This window comes from Glycine max, chromosome 2, assembly GCF_000004515.6.
Source record: "Glycine max cultivar Williams 82 chromosome 2, Glycine_max_v4.0, whole genome shotgun sequence".
Taxonomy (NCBI): domain Eukaryota; kingdom Viridiplantae; phylum Streptophyta; class Magnoliopsida; order Fabales; family Fabaceae; genus Glycine; species Glycine max.
Genome location: NC_016089.4, coordinates 7704186 through 7726664, shown reverse-complemented (window position 1 = coordinate 7726664; position 22479 = coordinate 7704186). Strand labels below are relative to the sequence as shown.

The 22479-nt window shown below is 32.0% G+C and overlaps 1 protein-coding gene across 1 annotated transcript; it reads left to right on the top strand.

Moving 5' to 3' along the window:
• The first annotated feature begins 6680 nt into the window (after positions 1 to 6680).
• On the top strand, positions 6681 to 8518 carry SWEET1 (sugar efflux transporter SWEET1). Its single transcript, NM_001357908.1, has 6 exons — positions 6681 to 6815; positions 7138 to 7174; positions 7283 to 7493; positions 7672 to 7833; positions 7925 to 8044; positions 8136 to 8518. The coding sequence occupies exons 1-6, from the start codon at positions 6767 to 6769 to the stop codon at positions 8343 to 8345; spliced, it is 789 nt and encodes a 262-aa protein (NP_001344837.1). The 5' UTR covers positions 6681 to 6766; the 3' UTR covers positions 8346 to 8518.
• Positions 8519 to 22479: the final 13961 nt, after the last annotated feature.

Here is a 22479-nt window from a genome sequence, read left to right as displayed (position 1 = left end):
AAGAATCATCCCCCCTCAAAAAAATTTTTAAGTTGCTTGAATTGGTGCATTCAAATATTTGTGGCCCTTTGAAGGTGAAACCCTTTAGTGGTGCACTTTATTTTGTTACCTTCATTGGTGAATGTTCTAGGAAACTTTGGGTCTATGCTTTGAAGACAAAAGACCAAGTTCTTGAAAAATTCAAGGAGTTTCATGTCCTAGTTGAGAGGCAGTCAGACAAGAAGTCAAAACGCATTCGTACTGACAATGATGGTGAGTATTGTGGACCATTTGATGTCTATTGCAAGCTGCATGGTATTGCTCATGATAAAACTCCTCCTAAAACTCCTAAATTGAATGGTTTGGCGGAGAGGATGAACATGACATTGATTGAGAGAGTGAGATGTATGCTCTCTAAAGCAAAGTTACCCAAGCATTTCTAGGGTAAGGCACTGTACACGGTGGTGCATGTTATCAATCTTAGTCCAGCTGTTGCTTTGAATAGTGAAAGGCCGAACAAAATTTGGTTTGGCAAGAATGTGAAGTATGATCACTTAAGAGTTTTTGGCTGCAAGGCTTTTGTGCATGTTCCAAAGGATGAGAGATCCAAGTTGGATGCAAAGTCAAGGTAGTGTATCTTCATTGGTTATGGTGAGAATGAATTTGGTTACAGGTTCTATGATCCTATTGAGAAGAAGCTTGTTAGAAGTCATGATGTGAAATTCATGAACGACCAAACCATTGAAAACATTGATAAGGTGGAGAAGTCTACATCCAAGGAAGACAATGGTGTCGCTGATTTTGAACCAATTCAATCGCCTATTCATAATCTGAATATTGATGTTCCAAATGATGTTGGTGTCCAACAACCTGGAGATGAGCTAGATGTTCCTGCTACTGATGATGAAGAGGAGCATGACATGTCACAAGATGAAAATCTTGGTGATGCTACTGAATCACCTCAAGTTCAACTTAGGAGGTCCAACAGGGAGAAACAACCTTCTAGAAGGTATTCTCCTAATGAGTATGTGATCCTAATAGATGATGCAGAACCTGGGTGCTTTAGAGAGATCATGGAAAGTGAAAAAAAGAGAAAGTGGCTGGATGCAATGAAGTTTGAAGCTTGTTGTGATATCGTCGATTTGATGGTTACCTCCACATAGTTGTGAGGGGGGAGATTTGTTGGGTTTTTTGAGCTCCCTTCTTATGCGGAGTAAATGCCCAAATGAGAATGTCCATTTTGTCTCACTTATTTAAGTGAAGAGGGTCAGATTAGAGAGAGAGACTCATTTGAGAGGGAAAAACATTATAATTTTCGCATACCCACGAGAGAGTGTTTTTCATATTGCAACTGGGGATTCGTTCACTGATGGATCAGGCTGATTTTTGGACAACATGTTCTACATATGTGATACTTTAAATTTTTTGGTTGGATCGTCAAAAAGATATCTCGGGAGAAAGATAAGTGTTTCACATTCTCTACTCTCTACTTTGGGGTTTCATCTTCTTGTCTCTATTGTATCAATTGAGGGTCTGTTTTGATTTGGCTGTTTGTAGCAAGTTTCAGTGCACTTGTTGGAGACTTTTTTATATCATTATTGATTATAGTAAAGTTATTTCTTTGGTCTGGACGACCTGTGGTTTTTACCCTTGCATTGAGGGGTTTTTCACGTTAAACAAATTGTGTCTCTTGTGTGTGATTTTTCTTAATTTCTATTTTGCGCTCTATATTTTATTGGTGTTCCTAACAAGTTCTTGCAAGTTTGGGAAAATTTATTTCCATTGCCTATTACTCAGTTATTGAATTTGTTATTGTGTTGACTTCTTTTTCCATCACCAAAGGGATGCGAGGCTACAATATTGCCACTGCCACACAAATGACAGAAATTGGCAGCAAATACGATCATTTCACATGGATATGATTCAAAGTAAAAGCCCAAGCTAGCTATGACACCTTTAGTAAAACTTTACGTGAACACTATATGAAGATTATTGTACTTACTAAGTCACTAAGTTGTTTAAATTGGAAAATTCGCTAATAAGAAGGTATGGTCTAAAAAACCAAAAAATCAAGTTGTTTTTGCTGTACGTAATTAAAGCCTGTAAACGTTACAAATTAGAAATATATGAAGAGATGAGACGAGTTAAATGATTAACAGGAGAAAGATAGTGGATTTGATTTTCTTTCCTAACAAAACTAACATTCTAACAATCTAAAATTTACTGATAATGAACATAAAGATTAGACATATCTGAGTATAGTTATGCAAATTAATTGTGGAGCATTGAACACATCAGAGTAGAGAATTATCTTCACCCTATAAATTAGTTTTTAAAGTTGAGTTAGATTTAGATTCAAATTCTAAGACTACACATGTAAGTTTTTTTTATTATAAAATTAAGGTGACTATCACTAACATCCCAACTATATTGATACTCTACTTATCATCACTGTAGCCATCCCAAATATCATTACAAATAGAAAAGAACGAAGTCTACAAAATGGGGCCGGGACTAAGCCTAAACTCATCAGAGCAACTATAAAAACCTGTAGTACGTTGGGAAGAACGTTTTAGTTAAGGAGGATTGCGTCCTTGACAAAAAACCAAACAGAGTTCTACCAGGTAAAACTATCTCGGGAGAATACTCCAAAATTCGCTAACGAATGCGCAGAAACATTTCCTTCCCTATATACATGTTCACTTTTTGTAAAGATAATCATATAATCTTACACATGTGAGTAGATTAAAAGCAATTGGAGAAAGCGAAGAAACCACAAACCATAAAATATGGTAGCTAAATCTATAAAAGTTTATGAAAAAAATAAATATAACTAATACTATTATTATAACGAAAGCTCGTTAGAGTGAATTTATTGTGTAAATTAAATTAACATTTTATCATTGAAATTTAAAAATTAAGAAAAAAGACATAAAATCCCGATCCGAAGTACTAAAAGCCTATGAATTTAAAGAGCACTTATAAAAGACTTACATCTTCATAAAATGAGTGAAAAAATGCTATCTAAAATGTTATAAGAACAAAAAATAAAATAAATATAATTTATAATAACTAAAAGAAAAACATAATTTTGCAACAAAAAACAAAAAGGTACTAAATTGACTAAAAAAAGCATTTAAATCTTAATTTTAAAATAAATAATTTAAATTGAGATATAATTAAGTTTACTAATTTTAACTGTTAATAATTCCTTTCAAAACAATTGTTGAACTTATTTAAGAAATATAAATAAAAGATGATAGATCGAAAGAGACAAATTATTAAGAAGATCATCAATTATACAAATAAAGATAAAAAGAAATAGTTTATAATAATTGAGACACATTATTTTAACTAATTGTAAGAGTTTTATGAAATGCATATCCAAAAGAAAGAAAATAGAAATATTAAGAATGTAAAATTAAAAATTATAAATAAAATAAAAGTCTCATTTTTCTTTTTATGGTGTGCATTATAATTAATTAAAAAAGATAAAGAAGAGAAATGATGACTTTTAAACTAATTTATTTTATTTTTATTTTTTCTTTCATTCTTTTCTCTTCTGTGGTTTCTTTTCTCTATCTCACACACAGTTTAACTAAATAATGAATAGAAAACCCTATCAAAATTGTGTGAGTTTACAAAAGAAAAGCACAATATATTCCACAAGAGCCCCACTTCTACAGTCATGCTCTTATATATGCTGATAATGTATTTGATCTTCCATATTTCTCTCATTATATTCGTATATATGTCAACTAAAATCAATATATCTTTTTTTTTTTGTATGGATTAGGAAACTGAAGAAAGCAAGTATGAAAAGCCTATAATTAGTTTATTACAGAGGAAGATACGTATGAGAATTGTACGTAGTGTCTTGTAAACACCGAAGAAAAAGAAGGCAATCATGATTCATGAACGAACAATGTTGTGTGTATAAGTGTGCATGCTAAAGTGGCCAAGGACAGATGGCTGAATATTGTGCTAAAAACAACCAAGGCAGTTTGGAACGCCGTAAAGCTGCGACCACCCCATTAACGCAAGTATATGTTAACTACCAACGGGTGTGCTTGTTTTAATATATCTTATACGTAATACGTGCCTTTATTCAGTGAATGGATTCTGACAATTTGTTTCATGTGTGACATGTTTGGCAGCAGCACGAGTGATGCTCAGGAGTATGCTTCGTCACGTCAAGGTATATCATGTGGTCTATGCTCAATGCTTTTCATTTCTTGATCGATGTTGATAATGATCATCGGTATCCTTCCACGTTTACCACCACAAAAGCCGATAGCATATATAATAAGGAAAAGGATAAAAAGCAATATTAACTGGATGAAATTGTTGTTGCCCTTACCTTAGCCATTCCTTTGGTGCCACGTGCATGGATTGGCCAGTTGCTTCCATGTGTTGTTCAATTATAAAATAGAATAAAATTAGGATCATCAAATCGTTTAGTTTAGTTAATTGAATAATCTTCATGAATTATTATAAATTTTTTAATATTCAAGTTCTTATTACGTATTAATAAAAATTAAAATAAAATTTGTTTATAAAAATATATTAAATTGATCTTTAAATTAAACTTCAAGTATTTTTTATCTTTATATTTTTTCCTAATAGTTTTATGTGTTAATTAACTACATTAACCGATGATATAAAAATTTATGAAATTTATTACATTATTAAGAAGTTTGATGAAATAATCATATCTAATTTTTTTAGTAAATTGTGTTTTTAGGCCTCATATATTTAAAATATTTTATGACGTTAAACTACTTGAAGAGAAATAAAAAAACATAATTTATATTAAAAAAATACACTCTTGTTAGACTCCTTAATGGTGTGTAATAAGTTAGCCAATTGATATCATTGTTACTTCCTTAGTTAACCTTATTATTGGACAAAAAAGACTAAAACTGTTAACAAGAGAAAAAATATATTAAAAAAATGCTAAAAAAATTATTTAGAGACTAAAAGTGAAATTAAAAAAAATAGGAACTAAAAACATAATAAATCCTTTAAAATACTAGTCTAAATTCCTATGAAAACATTTTTTTTAATTTTTATATTTACTCAAAATACATAATTTTTGGTGGAAGATTAAACTAATATTGCTTTTTTATGAATTAAAAATAATATTTGAAATATTTTAAGGGTTCACCAATATAAAGAGTACGTTATCAATATTTTTCATATTGCCAATTTCCTTTGACATTGATCCATATTTATCATAAAAAAATCATCATCCACATATCACATATGTATGTAGGTTTCACACAACTTAATTTTAAGGATTACTACCAGCCAAAACAGAATAAACAAAATTCAAAAGAGAAGTACGGATTTTTGTTTAGTCGATGATAACTTTTTATTGATAAACAAAATTAAAGACAAAGTATAGATAAAAAATATTTGAAAATAATATTAAAAAAAATAAGCGAAAAGCAAAATATCTTGACACACCATATGATGAATGGAAGTGCATCCTGAAATGATCAAATAATTGTTTGGTAGGATTAGAAATAGCCAAACATTTGGGAACGCCCTAAGAACGAAGTCGATCTATAATAGCCGTGGTAGGAATGTTAGTGGTGTCGCTTTTACTTTGGTTTTGGGAGTAATTTTATTGATGTTTTGACAAAACGAATGGCCTTGGTGGGAACGTCAGGTCATGTCCCCTGCTTGGGATGCCACCTTAGGCCTTAGCCTTGCTACATATTAGTAGTCAACAAAATTAAGCGATCTTTAAAGCACCATCCATATATATATATGTATCGAAAGTTCTTGTAATGAACAACAATGTTTATAATATATTCTACAGAATAATACATATGCACAAAGTTTTTACGTTTTACATTTCAACATTTACGATTTGGTCTACAGAATACTACATATGCACAGAGCAGAAGGAATAAACTTTCAAAATAGTAATCTAAATAAGCAAGAGTCTAAAAGTTCACTATATCCTTACGATTTAGTTGCTTGGGTCCCTTGCGTTTTGTCTTTCAATTTGTTATTAGAATAATCATTTTAAAATATAACTTTTGGATTAGTAATCTAAATAATCAGTGTAATTTACTCGAAAACATATATAGCACATTACACCATGAATGAACTTGCCCCCAACTCACTAATTACTTGGAATAAAGTATAAGCACTATTTGGGCTTTTTTGTCATCATATATGGACCACTACATTAAAACCACAAATTCATTTGTCCCTTTTCAGAGGTAAAACATTTAGTCCATATTGTCTTGTTATTGCATGAAATTGTGCCACAAAATGGATAAAGATATAAAGGCAACTTTATTATGTCTTAATCCTTAACTATTATCAATCATGTAGCAGTTGTGAATACTCTATGTATAAACAAAAAAGAGTAATATTTTCAAGTTGCACACAAATTAGTTAATACCTAAGCTTTCATTTCTGGTTATTAACCACTAAAACTTCAATTATGTGGCTGATAATTCATCATTGCTCTTAAAAGGAGGAGTTTTGCGGGTATGACGAGAAAAATATAAGACACCTGAGATGAGGATGTTAGAAGTTACCAACCTGATATTTGGTTGGTTTTTTTATTAATAAATTGTTAGTGCTCTTAAAAGTGGGAATTCTAAGGGGGTGTACACGTGTCGGACAATGTAGAAGTTATCCATCATATATATATGGAAGCTGGCAAGCTTGGTTGAAGTACACATTGTTCTACTCATACCTCAAAAAAGGCAAAGCTTATTCCCCCAAGACTTAGCTAGCACTAGCAAACACCTCTATATCTAAAATGGTTTCAATTTCTGATCATGAACTGGTTTTGATCTTTGGTCTCCTAGGTATTGATTAGACTTATAAGTTATTGTACAACTCTCATTCCAACCGTTTGACAGCATCATTTTAAACTTTGATGTCATCATGAAAATAATTCATATTTATTTTGTCTGTTTCATTCCAACTGACCTAGCAAAAATGATAGGTATCCATCTTTGATTTGTAACTTTTCCATACAGTCTCATTAAGGTTTTTTATCACACAATTGAGTGTAATGCATGGAACAACAGTAACTTCCAATTTTACCTGCTGCTTCTATTTTTTCAAATTTATTCTTTTTTTGTCTTGATCCCTCACTGATGCTCTCTGTTCTCTTCCTTTCTATAGGTAACATTGTGTCATTCATGGTGTTCTTAGCACCCTTGTAAGTCCTGTCTCAAACCATAATACTATCATATATAATTTGGCATGAATGCCACTCATTTACACCTTGAAATGCTTAAAAGCTTGTATCCATTTCTTTCTCTCGCAGGCCAACCTTCTATACAATTTACAAGAAGAAATCATCAGAAGGATTTCAATCAATTCCATATGCGGTTGCACTTCTTAGCGCACTGTTGCTTCTATATTATGGCTTCATAAAGACCAATGCTACTTTGATTATCACCATCAACTGTATTGGATGTGTTATAGAAGTTTCATACCTAACAATGTACATTATATATGCTCCCAGGAAACAGAAGGTGGAACCAACATGACAATCTTTCCTTCTCAACTCTTTTCCATTTTGCTCTAGATAACGATATTTAAAGTAACTGCACAAATTTGTTCATTTTGAAACTAGCTTTATTACTGTTAAGAGAGTTGTAAACTGTAACTTGGTAAGCTTATTACCTTATAAATGTTTGATGGATATTTCAGATATCCACTTTGGTAATGATACTCATTGCCGACATTGGAGGTTTTGGCTTAACCATGTTAATCACCACCTTTGCTGTGAAGGGCATTAACCGTGTCCATGCTGTGGGATGGATTTGTGCCATTTTTAACATTGCAGTGTTTGCTGCTCCCTTAAGCATAATGGTACATTCTATATTCAATTATTCACATAATATAGATCTTGCATAGTTTGATATGCAATCTGAAATATGTAAAATCTGTACATTAATTGCAGAGGAGGGTCATAAAAACCAAAAGTGTAGAGTTCATGCCATTTTCATTGTCCTTATTTCTTACGCTCTGCGCCACCATGTGGTTTTTCTATGGTTTCTTCGACAAGGATGACTTCATTATGGTGAGGAATAACACTTCTATATCTATTACTCATTCTACTCATTTTCTCTTGAAAGCAAACTGATTAGTGTTTTGTTTTGTGGTATTATCAGTTTCCAAATGTGTTAGGATTTATTTTTGGCATCTCTCAAATGATTTTATACATGATATACAAGAATTCTAAGAAGAATGGAGAAACCAATTGTACAGAGCAGCAAGAAAGTGAGGGCACAGTGAACTCCAAACAGCACAGCTGCGATGGAAATAAACTCGATTTTCCTTCACTGGTGGAAATGAAAGAGAATCAACTCAATCAAGTTTGATGTTATGTTGATAAGTGTCTAAGTTCTAGCGTTTGATGGAGGACTATATATAGGCTTAGGATGAATGTTGAATAACTAATGTCTCGTATCTAATTATACATACTGTTGTAATAACAACTGTTGCCACTTGGCATGCATTGACTATATAATAGACTAATGATCATAGTTCTGGTTAAAGTATATGGTTTGGTTCCGAGTGAAATGCAAAAAGTTCTACTTCTACATGTTTAAAGCAGCACTAAATGCTCAATTAATAATGACAAATAGTATTTTGAAAAAATAGTATAGAGCATGGAAAAACTTGGTAATGCATGCTTGAAAGATTTTATTGTGGCAATCTTTTGGGTTTGTTTTACACTTTAGAAAGTAGAACGTGTAAACAGCAATTCTGGTTGTGGTTTGTGTAAATCTATTAATTTCATTAGCTCTCACTCAGTACATACAACGTAACTTTAGGCTTCTTTCACACTCTCCTTAACCTCATAATTGAGTGAAAAAAATAAGTGGTAGGATTTAAGTTCAGGATTTTTTCATTCAGTATTACAAAATCTTCATGTGAGAAACCAAGATTGCAGTTAGACTGAAACTAAAGTTGGCATGTTATTATTTCTTGAAAAAGAAATAATCATCCCAAGTGCTAAAGTCAGCATAATGCCACATGATAAAAAATGGCACATCATCAATATCATGTCAACAATAGTGGCATAACAATAATTATGTTAGAGGACTGAAAATGAAAAAAAAAATTCAAGGAGTAAAAAAAATTCAGAACTTACATGAACTACAAATAAAAAAAAAAGAAAAATTACGTGAACTAAAAATAAATTAATAAAAAATATTTTTGTCTACAAATATATCACATAAAGTTGTGCATATTTCTGTTTTCATATATTTGTGTTGCCAAAAAAAGAATGATGGCATAAAGAGAAAAGTCTCATCTCCTTTCCAAAATACTTAAACGTATATCCTAATTAGTCAAAGTATCCACCACATGATTAGAATCACTTAGCATACATGCATGTGACAAAGTCTAATTGTTTTTTACTAACACTATTATTTCTAGAATCTTAGATGGATGTATTTGTGCATGGAATAAGCATAATTCTACCATGAATAGGTGGATCATATATAAGGTAGATTTGATCAAGGGATCAATGCTGAGTTTAAAAAATTATGTTGTATCTCCACCTAAATGCCCATCAAGTCAACGTGAAGGGTTGTAAATGGTTAGGTGAATAGTTGAGATATTAGTCATGGGGGACATCAAGGTCAAGATTAAGGTATTTGACATAGGTTGGTAAGGGAACATATAGTCCATCAAGATTTCAAGTTTCATTTGGATAAAGGTCAACCCCCTTGAGGTGAAAATCACTAACATGCAACATCATATATATGTAAATAAGGGGACAATAACAAGCTAATATGAAAATTAGACTAAACATTGGTCATTTTCTATATGATGCATGAAGCCATTATGGAGAACATGCATAACTTTAAGGATACTCTGATAGACATAAATCTTTTAATTAGTTCATTCTTACTTATTTTATTTTATATTAATTTTAAATTAAATTTACACATGATATTTAAGACTTAAATATTTGTTTGTGTCTACAAATATGTTACTTTTTCATTTTTAGTCCTTGTAAGTTATGTTTTTCTTTTCCTTTTTAGTTCATGTAATATCTATTTTTTTTTTCATTTTTAGTTCCTCTAATGTTATTGTTGACGTGACAATGATTGGTTAGAGTGACAATGCCACGTCACTTTTCGTTTGTCATGTCAACGATAATTATCAAAAATACTTAAGTGAGACTTGTGGATTTAGGCAATTACCTCATCTTTTCTCTTACTTAGGACTTTGTTTATGTCTTTTTGATGTAAATTGTAAATATGTAGTTTGTTTTCTTTAGCTTGTTATTTTGTTAGATTGCATATGTTTATTGATGGAATATTTTGTAAGATATTGAATTGGATTGAATTTCATTTTTTGGAGCAAGGTTTAACGAAAGCTTGAAGTGAAAATTTTAGCTCAAATGAGCTTAAATTGGATTTTGAGGACCCAAATTGAAGTTCCTTTTTGGAGAAGATGAAAAAGAAAGTTGCAAAGGAAAATTAGCTTTAATAAAACAACTTTTAGCTTAAGTTGAATTTAAACAAAGGTGCAGAACTGCATAATTGTAGTATCTGTTTAAGCTCGAAGTTTTTGGCTTGAGCAAACACTCACTTAAGTGTAGATTTTTTGGGTCTATATAAATAGTTTCTCTCGTTCATTTTGAGAAGGACGCTTTCTCATTTTGTAAAAACATCTCCTTCACTAAAGTTCTTCTCCAGCTCTCTTCTTTCATTGTTCTTCTATCTTTCTTGCTTTTGGATGTTATTCATGGAGATGAGTAGCTAAACCCTTTGTTGTTGGAGTTAGATTGTATCTAAACAATATGCTCTCATGTATTTCTTTTGAAATAGTCTTATATATTCATCTTATTCTTCAATGTTAGTTTTTTAATCTTATGCTTCATGCTTGTTATGGATTGACCACTCATAGCTTGATTTCTTGGATGAGATTGCTATTGGAAAATACTTTCTTTATCTTGAACTGTGGCAAAATGTTCATTAAACCTCAGAGATAGAAATAGGATGAGGGGTAATGGTGATCATTGGGTCATTGAGCTTAAGCAAGTGTCTTTGTTAAATGTACAAATGATTGACATTTAATTGAGGAACTTAAGTCTTTTCACCTAAAGAATTAAGGATTAGAATACCGTTTTTGAATTGTTACTGATATTAGCATTGAATTACAAGTTGAATATCATGTTTTAGCGTAAAAAGAGTTTGGTTCGGTGATATCTAACCCCGACAACCTTTGTCATCTGAAATTCATATTGTTTTATTGTGTGTTTATAAAAAATTCCAAAAATATCATAACTTATAGTGTTTGCTTTATTTTTATTGTTGAATGTTATGCTCAAATCATCATTATTTATTTGTTAGTTTAGTTAGTAAAGACTTGTGATATTAGTTACATATTGTACGAGTCTTTGTGGGAACGATAATTCTTATTTATCAAATACTATTTAACGACTAGGTACATTTGACAACCTCTCAACAGTCAACTATTTTTTAAGAGGAGTTGGCACGGCATAAACATAAACTTAAATTGAAAATGCATCAATATGCCAAGACACTGACAAAACTAAAATCGAAAAATAAATTTACTGGGAACAAAAATGAAATAACCCTAACTTCAATGTACTAATTTGATATTTAAGCCTATCTTAAATTAAAATGTACAAGTATATCTGGACATACCATGATGAGTGGAAGTGAATCCTAAAGTGACCAAATAATTGTGCGGTAAGACTAAAATCAGCCAAACAATTGGGAAACCCCCGAGAACAAAGCCTTGATGTACGTACCACCTTGGCCTTGCAACATTAACATATTATTAGTCAACTAGTCGAATCACAACGAAGGATGAAAACCACTAACCCACACCGGGACGGGACCCATGAGGACATGATTTTCAATCACAACCCCAAAAGCCCGGAATGCCAGTTCTGAGCAAATAATCTAACATAGAGATCTCAGGACTCCTACGGTATTAATTAGTCAACTAGTAGAAACATAAAGAAGGCTGAAAACCACTAACACCCTTGTGAGAATCACAATTGAAGGACATGCAAAAGTCTGACCATTGACCAAATAATATAGCATACACTTTGAGAATCATAATTTAAGGACAAAGTTACTACGTAGATGGACTGTACGAATTCAACAAGTAGAGACTCAACATTCGTATTGGCTGAAAACCACTAACCCTTGTAAGAATCACAATTTTAAGAACGTGCAAAACTCTGACCGAATAATCTAGCATACACTTAACATAGAGGAATCCTATTTATTTAAAGCACCACCCATGCTTTCTAATAAATGACAATATATATGATTGATTTAACCTTCTTCGTATTGAAAGTTCTTGTAATGAATTTTTGGTGTGGAAGTTCTTGTGATGAATAACAATGCTCTTAATATATATTTCACAAAATAATACATATATATGTAAAAAGTTCTTATGTTTTACATTTCAACATTTACCAAACGGGACTTCCAGGGAAAGGAAATCTACATTTCATCGTAGAAACAAAAAAGGGAGGAATGAACTTTCAAAATATACTAGTCTAAATAAGCAAGGATATAAAAGATACGATTTGTACTAGATGCTTGGGTCCTTTGCCTTTTGAGTCTTTCAATTTTTATTAGAATAATCATTTTAAAATACTATTATAACTTTTGGAGCAGTTCATTTTGTTTATGTTTCTCGGCCTCGGGAGCTAAAACTTTAAACAGGAAGAATTAAAAACATATATACCAATTACCACATCCCACCTTGCATGAACTTGCCCCAAATCAACTAATTACTAGGCATAGAGTAGAAGCACTATTGGGGCTATTTTGTCATTATATATGGAACACAATAATATTATATTTATAATCATAAAGAGAAAATTATAATTCAATAAACATCACAAAATAAACTCAAATTTAATTCTCTAAGAATCCTTACACATGTTCATTCTAATCCCCAATAGCGATAAACTCATCCCTTACCTCTAAGCGGACTCACGTGTCTTCAGCCAGCGATAGTAACATCTATAGCGGTTCCCTGAGATTCATTCAGTTATTCTTCCGACTGCTCCGATAGAATTCCCAAATATCAGAGAGACGGAGAAGAGATTGAAACCTCCACTTGTACGGTCTTCATGAGATTTTTTTTTTCTCCCTGCACAAATATTATCTCGAAAATCCCAACGGTGGAAGTGTGAGCAATTGAATTTTGAACAACATATCCAAATTTCATGAAAATCCAACGGTTAAAGAAATCGGGATCGTAGTTTTACCGAGACAGTTTTGGGTTTCTACGGGAAATTGAAATGCTACACTGCGAAGTGTTTTCCTCTAAGCTCAGATATGATTTTGAAATTCCCAACGGTGAGAATGTTCAAAATTGGGTTGCTAACATGATACTCAAATGTTACAACGATCCAACGGTGAACGAGTCCGAGATTGTCGTTTTTCTGAGACTGGGCTGTGGGAAAAAGAAAGGGTTTTGAGAGGAGAAGGGGAAAAACGAAAATGAGGCCAAAAAGAGGCACATGACTTAACATAACTATTTATACCTAGGGTATTCATCCTATTATTTGCTCTATATTTATTTATTTATTTATTTTATAAAAACAAAATCTATTTTATTTTCTATCAAACAAATAAATGAAATATCCTTTTTATTTTCTCTCAAATCATTATTTTAATTAATAATTATATCTCCTTATTTATTTATTTATAAAATCTCATCATTTTTCTAAAACTCTATTTATTTATAAATAAAAATTCTTTTTAATCTAGATTACAAAAATTGGGATGTTACAGGTGTTAATTAAGATTTGCGTTAAATTAGTTATTATGGGTGACATAAGCAACATATTAGCCTTTTTATTAATCATAATCAAAACAGACTAGTGTCACAGAATCCATCTCTGCCATGAATGGAAAGAGAATTGGAAGAGGAAGCTAAAGAGAAAAGAAAATAGAGGAAAATCAAATTAGCATAGAATGAGAATTAGCTTACAAAAGTGTTGACTATTACAGTTCATATAGTTTGTTACAAGAGTAACTAACTTGTAAGTAACGTGTAAGTAACTAAACTAACTAAGCTAACTCTAATTACAATGTGATCAACCTGAATGAGCCATGATCAAAATGATATCTATGCTAATATAGTGAAGAGAAATATAAATTTGATAATAATGGCAAAAAAGATTTGTCTAAACTACAGGAGCTCACTTAAAAAGGGTTTTTTTGATCAATATGTATACTCTCTCTCCAATAAATTCCTACAATACACTACTTTAATTTTTTTCCAATCTACACTTGTTTTGTATACAGGTTGGAAGTTAGGTTTGACTACCCCGACTTCCGTGTTTGAGTTTTTTTTTTAATTTAAATTATTAAAAAATATAAATAATATATTATATAAAAAAATTTAATTGGTTTTAAAATTATTTTTTAAGAGTTGATTAAATTAATTTTTTTAATAAGAAAATGATATTATTAAATATAATTATTTTTTTATATTATTTAATTTATTTAAGACATTTTTTAGGTGAATATTTTTTTTGAATCTGAATTTTGTCTAGTAATATATTTATTTTAGTAAAAAATTAAATTTTTTAATATAATTATTTTATTAAATATAATTTGTTTGTTTATGTCATTAGATTTAATTAAAAATGATAATATTTTTTGTGTAACAATTTATTTATAGAAGAACATTATACTACATTATCAATAAAATATTTGAACAATCACATTTGGCTAAGGAAAAACGTAAGATGAAGATATGTTAGGACAATTGTTTCTGTTATGGTCATGTTGTCAACAAATTTCACATTTTTTTCTACTTTCCTGTTCATTTCCGTCTTCGTCTATCTCAATAGGAATCCAAGTTGAAACGGGACAACCCTTTGCAGTTCTCTTTCTCCTTGGATCAAGACCCCACTGATCTCTTTCATATTCTTGCCACATTGATTCGTGTGGCAGTAAACCAAAGGAGTTTTCGTAGACGTAGCTTTCTCTTTTCCCGCAGAAACCCATAACAGTCTTAGTAAAACTACGATCCTAGTTTCTTTAACCATTGGATTTTCATAAAATTTGGATATGTTGTTCGAAATTCAATTGCGCACACTTTCATCGTTGGGATTTGCGAGATAATATTCTTGGATGGAGAAAAAGGAATCGCATGAAGATAGTATAAGTGGAGGCTTCAATATCTTCTCCGTCTCTCTGACGTTTGAGAATTCTATCGGGACAGTCAGAGGAATAACTGGAGGAATCTCAGGGAACCGCTAGAGATGCTGCTATTGCTGGCTAAAGACACGTGAGCCCGCTCAGAGGTAAGGGATGAGTTATTCACAATTGGAGATTATTGAGAACATGTGTAGGGATCCTTAGAGATATCAATTGGAATGAGTTTTGGGGTGTTTTTGTAATTTTCATTTTATCCTTATAATTATTACAGTGAATTATATATGTTTGACAGACCAATTGTTGGGAAATTGATATGCTATTGTGTTGAGCGTGAACCCTATAAATCGAGCATTTTACTAATTAATATGAATTGATGAAATAAAGTAAAGAAAAATTTAGAGAGAGATATTGATTTTGTATTTTTTCTTTTTCTTGCTTTTTAGGTTTTTATATATAATTTTAAAAAAATTAATATCATAATTGAAATTGACCAAAGTGTTCATATAATTATTTTAGAATTTGTGCATTGAAAGCTTACTTTGAAATTTGTGATTCAATATGATGTATGCTAGTTTATATATATAAAGGTAGTTATTTATATTAATAATTTATGTAAATAATATTGTAGAGTGTTATAGTATGATTCCAAAAATTATTAAGTGTTGGAGTTTGAGAATATTATGGTTAAATTTGATGAACATGTGTATGCTGTACCTTATGAATATCATTAGGAATGTTATGAGATGGTTGATGTGATATTATGATATATTAAAGTGTGGACATGATATTCGATTGTGAATAAGTGGATGTGTTTAACACTTGATGTTACATTAATTATATTGTGAGCTATGAATTATACAATAACCCGACCAGTGTTTATGCGCAATGTTAAAGAGAAAGTGTAGGTTTCTTTTAAATTGTAGCGCAATTGTGTTAAACATGTTTGAAACATGAGTGTGAGGTCGTGGTATTGTATAATTCATGAGCAGTGCTTATAAATGAAATATGTGATGAATTGTGGAATAATATGTTGCCTTGAGATTATAATATTGTTATTGAGATGGAATAAAAGTGTAAAATAGAACAGGTGTTAAATTGTGAGATGCGTGAAAACAAGTGATGGTGGATTGTGACATTATGAGATGTAAAATTGTGAATGAGTTTTGGTCGTGAATAAGTGTGTGATTAACTCTTGATATGACATTATTGGTGTTGTAAACTGTGAATTGTACAATAACCCGACCAATGTTATCTTGAGAAAAGTGTAAATGCGCAGTGTTAAAGAGAAAGTGTAGGTTTCCTATTTAGGAACCAGTGTTAAATTGTAATGCAATATGTTGTACGTGTTTAACACACGAGTGTGAGGTCGTGGATATTGTATAATTCACGAGCTGTGTCTATGTGCTAAAATGATTTTAGGGGTTGGACCTGAATCAGGAGAGAAAGGCCCTGACGGACTCTTCGGAGTGTAGGCGTTGGGGGTCACCGGGTTTGAGTGTTCCTTTAAGCCTATGCTGATCCCATATGATTGGAGCATTCTCGCAAAACATCATGACCCTGACTGGTCTCCCTATGATCTTACTTAGTGAGAGTGACCTGACAAACCCATTGTGTGGTGTGTCTTGTTATGTACTCCTAAGCGCCCCAGGGTGGTTTTTCACTGACATGGTACCACATTGCATATAGGCTTGAGTCTTAGCATAACTATCTCATGCGCTTGCTAATTGTTTATTATGAAATTGATGTGTTATTATGTCTTGATCAGAGCGTGTGATTCTTGTGTAATGTGATTGATGATTGAAAAGTGTGATTGATGGAAAGTGAACTGTGAATGACAAGGTGGTGGAATTACGTGAATTACGTGTAAGTTTTATTTGGTTTATATGATATGTATATCTAGTTGTCTTGTTTCTCTATTAGTTAGGAATGTGATAACTCACTCCCCGTGTGTTGTTTGTGTTTGGATCCTGTGATGATCTTGAACTTTGTGTTCAGGGGAGCAGATGACTAGGTGAATTGCTTTAAGGAACATTGTGCTGAAGGACGTCGAGACACAACACTCTGATAGGATGTGATAGTGGGACATAAGTTTTTATATTAATTGCATGATGTTAGTCTATTTTATTTTATTTCATTTCACTGATTTAACAAAATATCTATGTAAATTTTGATGGCCTTATTTTGAGCCGAATATATTTTAATAAGTTTTAATTGATAAAAGTGAAGTGAATGTGAACCTTTTACCCGTGTGAATTTGGTTACCGATATTTTTATATATTTTGTTTATTTATATATATGTCGGGGTAGAGGATGTCACATTAGATGGAGAGATGAAGCTTTCGTATTTGTTCTTCTAAGAACATCATAGATAGGGCTAGTGAAAGAAAGAATATAATCAACCTTATCCCACCATTTATCATCCAACAAAGTATCTTTCACAAATTTAGCCTTTGCAACATCATCTTCCTTATAAGAAGATCATCGGTCATTAATGACCATCTCTTGGAGTCCTTTCTTCAATTGCTTGAATCTCTTGAGCATTACAATAATGGAGGAAAATCTTGTTGGAGCAATGGATAGCAATTTCAATGAATTGAAAATTGATAGTCTCATAGAGTGACTCATGACAAAGTTTTTCACAAACATTGCATCATCCTCAATTTGGGTGATCCAAGAACATTCTTCATAAACAACATTGTTTTTTGTGTATCCTTGGCTACACATATGTTCTTCAAAGCAAGATTTAATGTATGGACAACACATGGAGTCCAATAGATGAAAGGAAACTTAGCCTCAATTATTAAACCTGCTGCTTTACAAACGACTGCATTATCTATCACTATTTGCACAACATTTGAGTGCCCAACCTCCATAATTACCTCCCTCATATGTTTGGTAATGAAATCCTTGTCTTTGATCTCATTTGAACAATCGATGGCCTTTAAAAACATAGGTCCACTCTTTGTGACAACCATGAAATTAATAAGAGATCTTCTTTGCAGGTCACTCCATCCATCACTAACAATGCTCACACCCTTTTGGCTCCATACATTTTTAATTGGTTGCAACAAATTCTCCACATGTCTTCTCTTATTTTTGAAGTAATGTTGTCCTTAATTTATTATAACCTGAAGGTTGGTAACCACTGATATGATTGTTGGCAGCATAGGCAAATGCCTTCCTGTAATGAGGATTTCTTGCTAAATGAAAAGGCAACCCCGAAGAGTAAAACATCCTAGCAATTTCATGATCAAGTGTCTCTTTAGCTTGCAAATTAAAGGCATTTTCTACAGTTGATGTCTTTCTCTTTTTTGGATCAACACCAAGAGTGTTTGTATCCATTTGGTGTTGAATAGAAACCGGAGGCAATGACACAAATTTTGTTTTTGACCTCTCCACCCTCAATGTAGCCTCATTGTCTATCTTCTTCAAATCTATAAGTTTGGCAATTGTTATCTTTTGACAACTCTAACTCCCTTTCCAGTCATCTTCAACAAGTGTGCCCTCACTCTAGTGTAGGACCCATTAAAGGTAAAATCACAAATATTGCATTTTATCTCATAATTTCCACCAACACCTACACTTTTTATCTTTGTAACATAGGTCCATAAAGGTTTGGTATCATCATCTTGTTCTTTAGCTTGACTATGACTAGAAGCACTCATCTCTACAGCAATTTAAAAATAATTAAAAATGAATGTAAACAATTTCTAAGTAAAAAAACAAACAACAAAAAGCAATTTCTAATCAATGTTGTTCTTATCTTACTGGCCATGTTGTAGCTTAATTTTATTCAAAACAGGACTATTCAAAATAATTTTAGTTTTTGTAAATTATTTGTTTTATTTTTTATTTTTTAAACAATTTAGATACTTTTTTAGCTAATAATTTTTTTAAGAATAAATAGGAAAATAAAGAAACATTCAAATTCATAGACATGTGTGAAATGCTTATGAACTGAAACATTCAAAATTTGAATTTACAAAAAAAAGTTAATGTAAAGGTGATCTATTACAATTTTTCCCTCTGCAATATATATGTTGTTATTTCTTTAATTACTTAGCAAATAATCTTTTTAAGAATAAATAGAAAAATAAAGAAAATTACAAGAAAGGTAATTTTTTAATGGCATCTGCAGAAGAATGTTACCACAAGATTTACAAAAAAATATAAAAAAATTCTTTTTATATTTTTGTAACAACACAAAGAAAGAGAAAGAGTCAGTGGATAAAATAGAGAAACAGTCAGCGGATAACAAAGAAAGAAAGAGAAATTTTATTTTTACAATAAAATAAAGAATAAATGGTGTTGGGGTACATGCAGCCAGCGGATAACAATTAACAACACAAAGAAAGAGCCAATGGATAACAACACAAAAAGAGAAAGAGAGAGAATGTGTAAAAAGTTTAAATGCATTTGAACAAATGTGGAACCACACTAAACACGGACAAATTAGAGGCAAGGGACCCAAGGCACATCAACCCTTCAAAGGCAGCGAGAAAAATTAGAGAAGAAATAGGGAGCAAGGGCCTACCTGCACGGGGAAGGAAATGGAGGCGACGCGTGTAGCAATGGAGGCACTTGCGGGAACAGCAAGGAGAAGACGTAGAAGAGTTGTTCTTTTGGTAAGCATTTTTTAAATAAATAATAAAAATACCTAAGGCTTGTTGGGTCGCGTCGCGCGTGTCCTACTGTTCAATCATGTCTGGTGACAATGGAAGCAACGGACAACGCGTCGCACCGGAGTCGTACCCGCATGCGTGTCTGGTGCGAGTCCGACGCGGGACATGCCGGTGAAGTGTCACATCCGTGCTTCTTAGCTATAGGGTAGTATCGGTGTCAGATACAATGTGAATGGCAAGCTCACGATGCACCACAAATCATTGAGACCCTTTTCTCCAATCGGTTATGTCAATTATAGGCCCCATTTTTTTGCAGTATCTTCCTCTGGCATTGTATCCTGGGTCATCATTAAAGTCTAAGAAGCTTATGGTTGAGTTCATGAGATAGTCATATATGGTTCTGAAGCCAAATAACGGAATCCAAGATTCTGAAAGCAGAACAAAACGTTGATTGGATAAGTCCATCAGTGCATTTGCTAGAAGACCTTTTCCAGCATCCATCAATGATGGTGCGCCCCAGACCACTAGTTTTCGTTGACAGGAAACATTGATTCACTCATAATCATTTAATTTCATCCATTGACAATGTTTATGCACAAGCACAACCTATCAAAGCTCATGATGCATTAAAGTAATAATAAAGTTTTTTTGGGCTAAAGTTATTTTAATATTACCTCAAGGTTTTAATCAATAGTTAGTTCCAACCTAAAAAAGTTTAACCTATCATCCCACAATTAAAAATCATAATTTTTAAAAATTTGCATTTAAAAGTCAACTAACTTAGTGAAACTCTCCACCATCTTTTGTTAGTCATCGGCTCGTTAGGTATAGACAAAGACTTCCCTTTTTAGCTTTTCGCCTTGGGTATGGTCTGGTCCTTCCAAGTGTTTTGCATTCCTTTTTTCTCAAATCTATATAATTGTAGATGGATCTGTTTGTAGTTGTAGACATGGTTTTCAAACTCTCGAGTTAACTCGCTAACTCTTACTAGTTTACTTACCTTCTGTGAATTGACTCTTGAATAAAATTTGTTTTTAGTAGACTCTGACTAAACTCTATAAATTCTAAGTAAATTCGTTAGACTCTCGAGTTTACTATCAAGTCAACGAGTCAGTAAATAAAAAAATTAGACCAAAATATAAATCATTTTGGGTTGTTTTGTGTTTGTTTTGTGTGTTCAACATACCTTCATTTATTGTATTATTCTCCAATTCCGAGCATTCTCACTGTTGGGAATTTCGATATTATGTCCGAGCTAAGAGAAATACCCCTCACATTGTAGCATTTTCCTTTCCCGCAGAAACCCAGAGTTGTCTCAGAAAAACTGCGATCCCAATTTCGTTAACCGTTGGATTTTCATGAAATTTGGATATGTTGTTCGAAATTCAGTTTAGCACGCTTTCACCGATGGGATTTGCGAGATAATATTATTAGAGGGAGAAAAATAAATCGCATGATGACAGTACAAGTGGAGACTTCAATCCCTTCTTTGTCTCTTTGACGTTTAGGAATTCTATCGGAACAGTTAGAGGAAAAAAATTGGAGGAATCTTAGGGAACCGCTAGAGATGCTGCTATCGCTGGCTGAAGACACGTGAGCCCGCTTAGAGGTAAGGGATGAATTATTCACAATAGGGAATTAGTGAGGACATGTGTAGGGATCCTTAGAGATATCAATTGGAATGAGTTTTGGGGTGTTTTTGCAATTTTCATTTTATCCTTATAATTATTACAATGAATTATATATGTTTGACAGACCAATTTTTGTGAAATTGATATGCTATTGTGTTGAGTGTGAACCCTATAAATCGAGTACTTTTTTCTAATTAATATGAATTGATGAAATAAAGTAAGGAGAAATTTAGAGAGAGATATTGATTTTGTATTTTCTGTTTTTCTTGTTATTTAGGTTTTTATATATAATTTTAAAAAATTAATATCATAATTGAAACTGACCAAAGTGTTCATATAATTATTTAGAATTTGTGCATTGAAAGCTTACTTTGAAATTTGTGATTCAATATGATGTATGCTAGTTTATAGATATAGAGGTAGTTATTTATATTAATAATTTATGTAAATAATATTGTAGAGTGTTATAGTATGATTTCAAAAATTATTAAGTGTTGGAGTTTGAGAATATTATGGTTAAATTTGATGAACATGTGTATGTTGTACCTTATAAATATCATTGGGAATGTTATGAGATGGTTGATGTGATGATATGAGATGTTAAAGTGTGGACATGATATTCGATTGTGAATAAGTGGATGTGTTAACACTTGATGTTACATTAATTATATCGTGAGCTATGAATTATACAATAACCCGACCAGTGTTTATGCATAGTGTTAAAGAGAAAGTGTAGGTTTCTAGTTAGGGACCAGTGTTAAATTGTAGCACAATTGTGTTAAACATGTTTGAAACATGAGTGTGAGGTCGTGGTATTGTATAATTCATGAGCAGTGCTTATAAATGAAATATGTGATGAATTGTGGGATAATATGTTGCCTTGAGATTATAATATTGTTATTAAGATTGAGTAAAAGTGTAAAGTAGAAAAGATGTTGAATTGTGAGATACGTGAAAACATGTGATGGTGGATTGTGACATTATGAGATATGAAATTGTGAATGAGTTTTGGTTGTGAATAAGTGTGTGATTAATTCTTGATATGACATTATTTGTGTTGTAAGCTGTGAATTGTAC

What these genes read in the sequence shown, in the direction of transcription:
- SWEET1 (NM_001357908.1), top strand. Translation starts at nt 6,767, where the DNA reads ATGGTTTCAATTTCTGATCATGAACTGGTTTTGATCTTTGGTCTCCTA. An exon ending in CTGCTCCCTTAAGCATAATG is followed by an intron (nt 7,834 to 7,924) that starts GTACATTCTATA and finishes CATTAATTGCAG; the next exon opens with AGGAGGGTCATAAAAACCAA. An exon ending in ACAAGGATGACTTCATTATG is followed by an intron (nt 8,045 to 8,135) that starts GTGAGGAATAAC and finishes TGGTATTATCAG; the next exon opens with TTTCCAAATGTGTTAGGATT.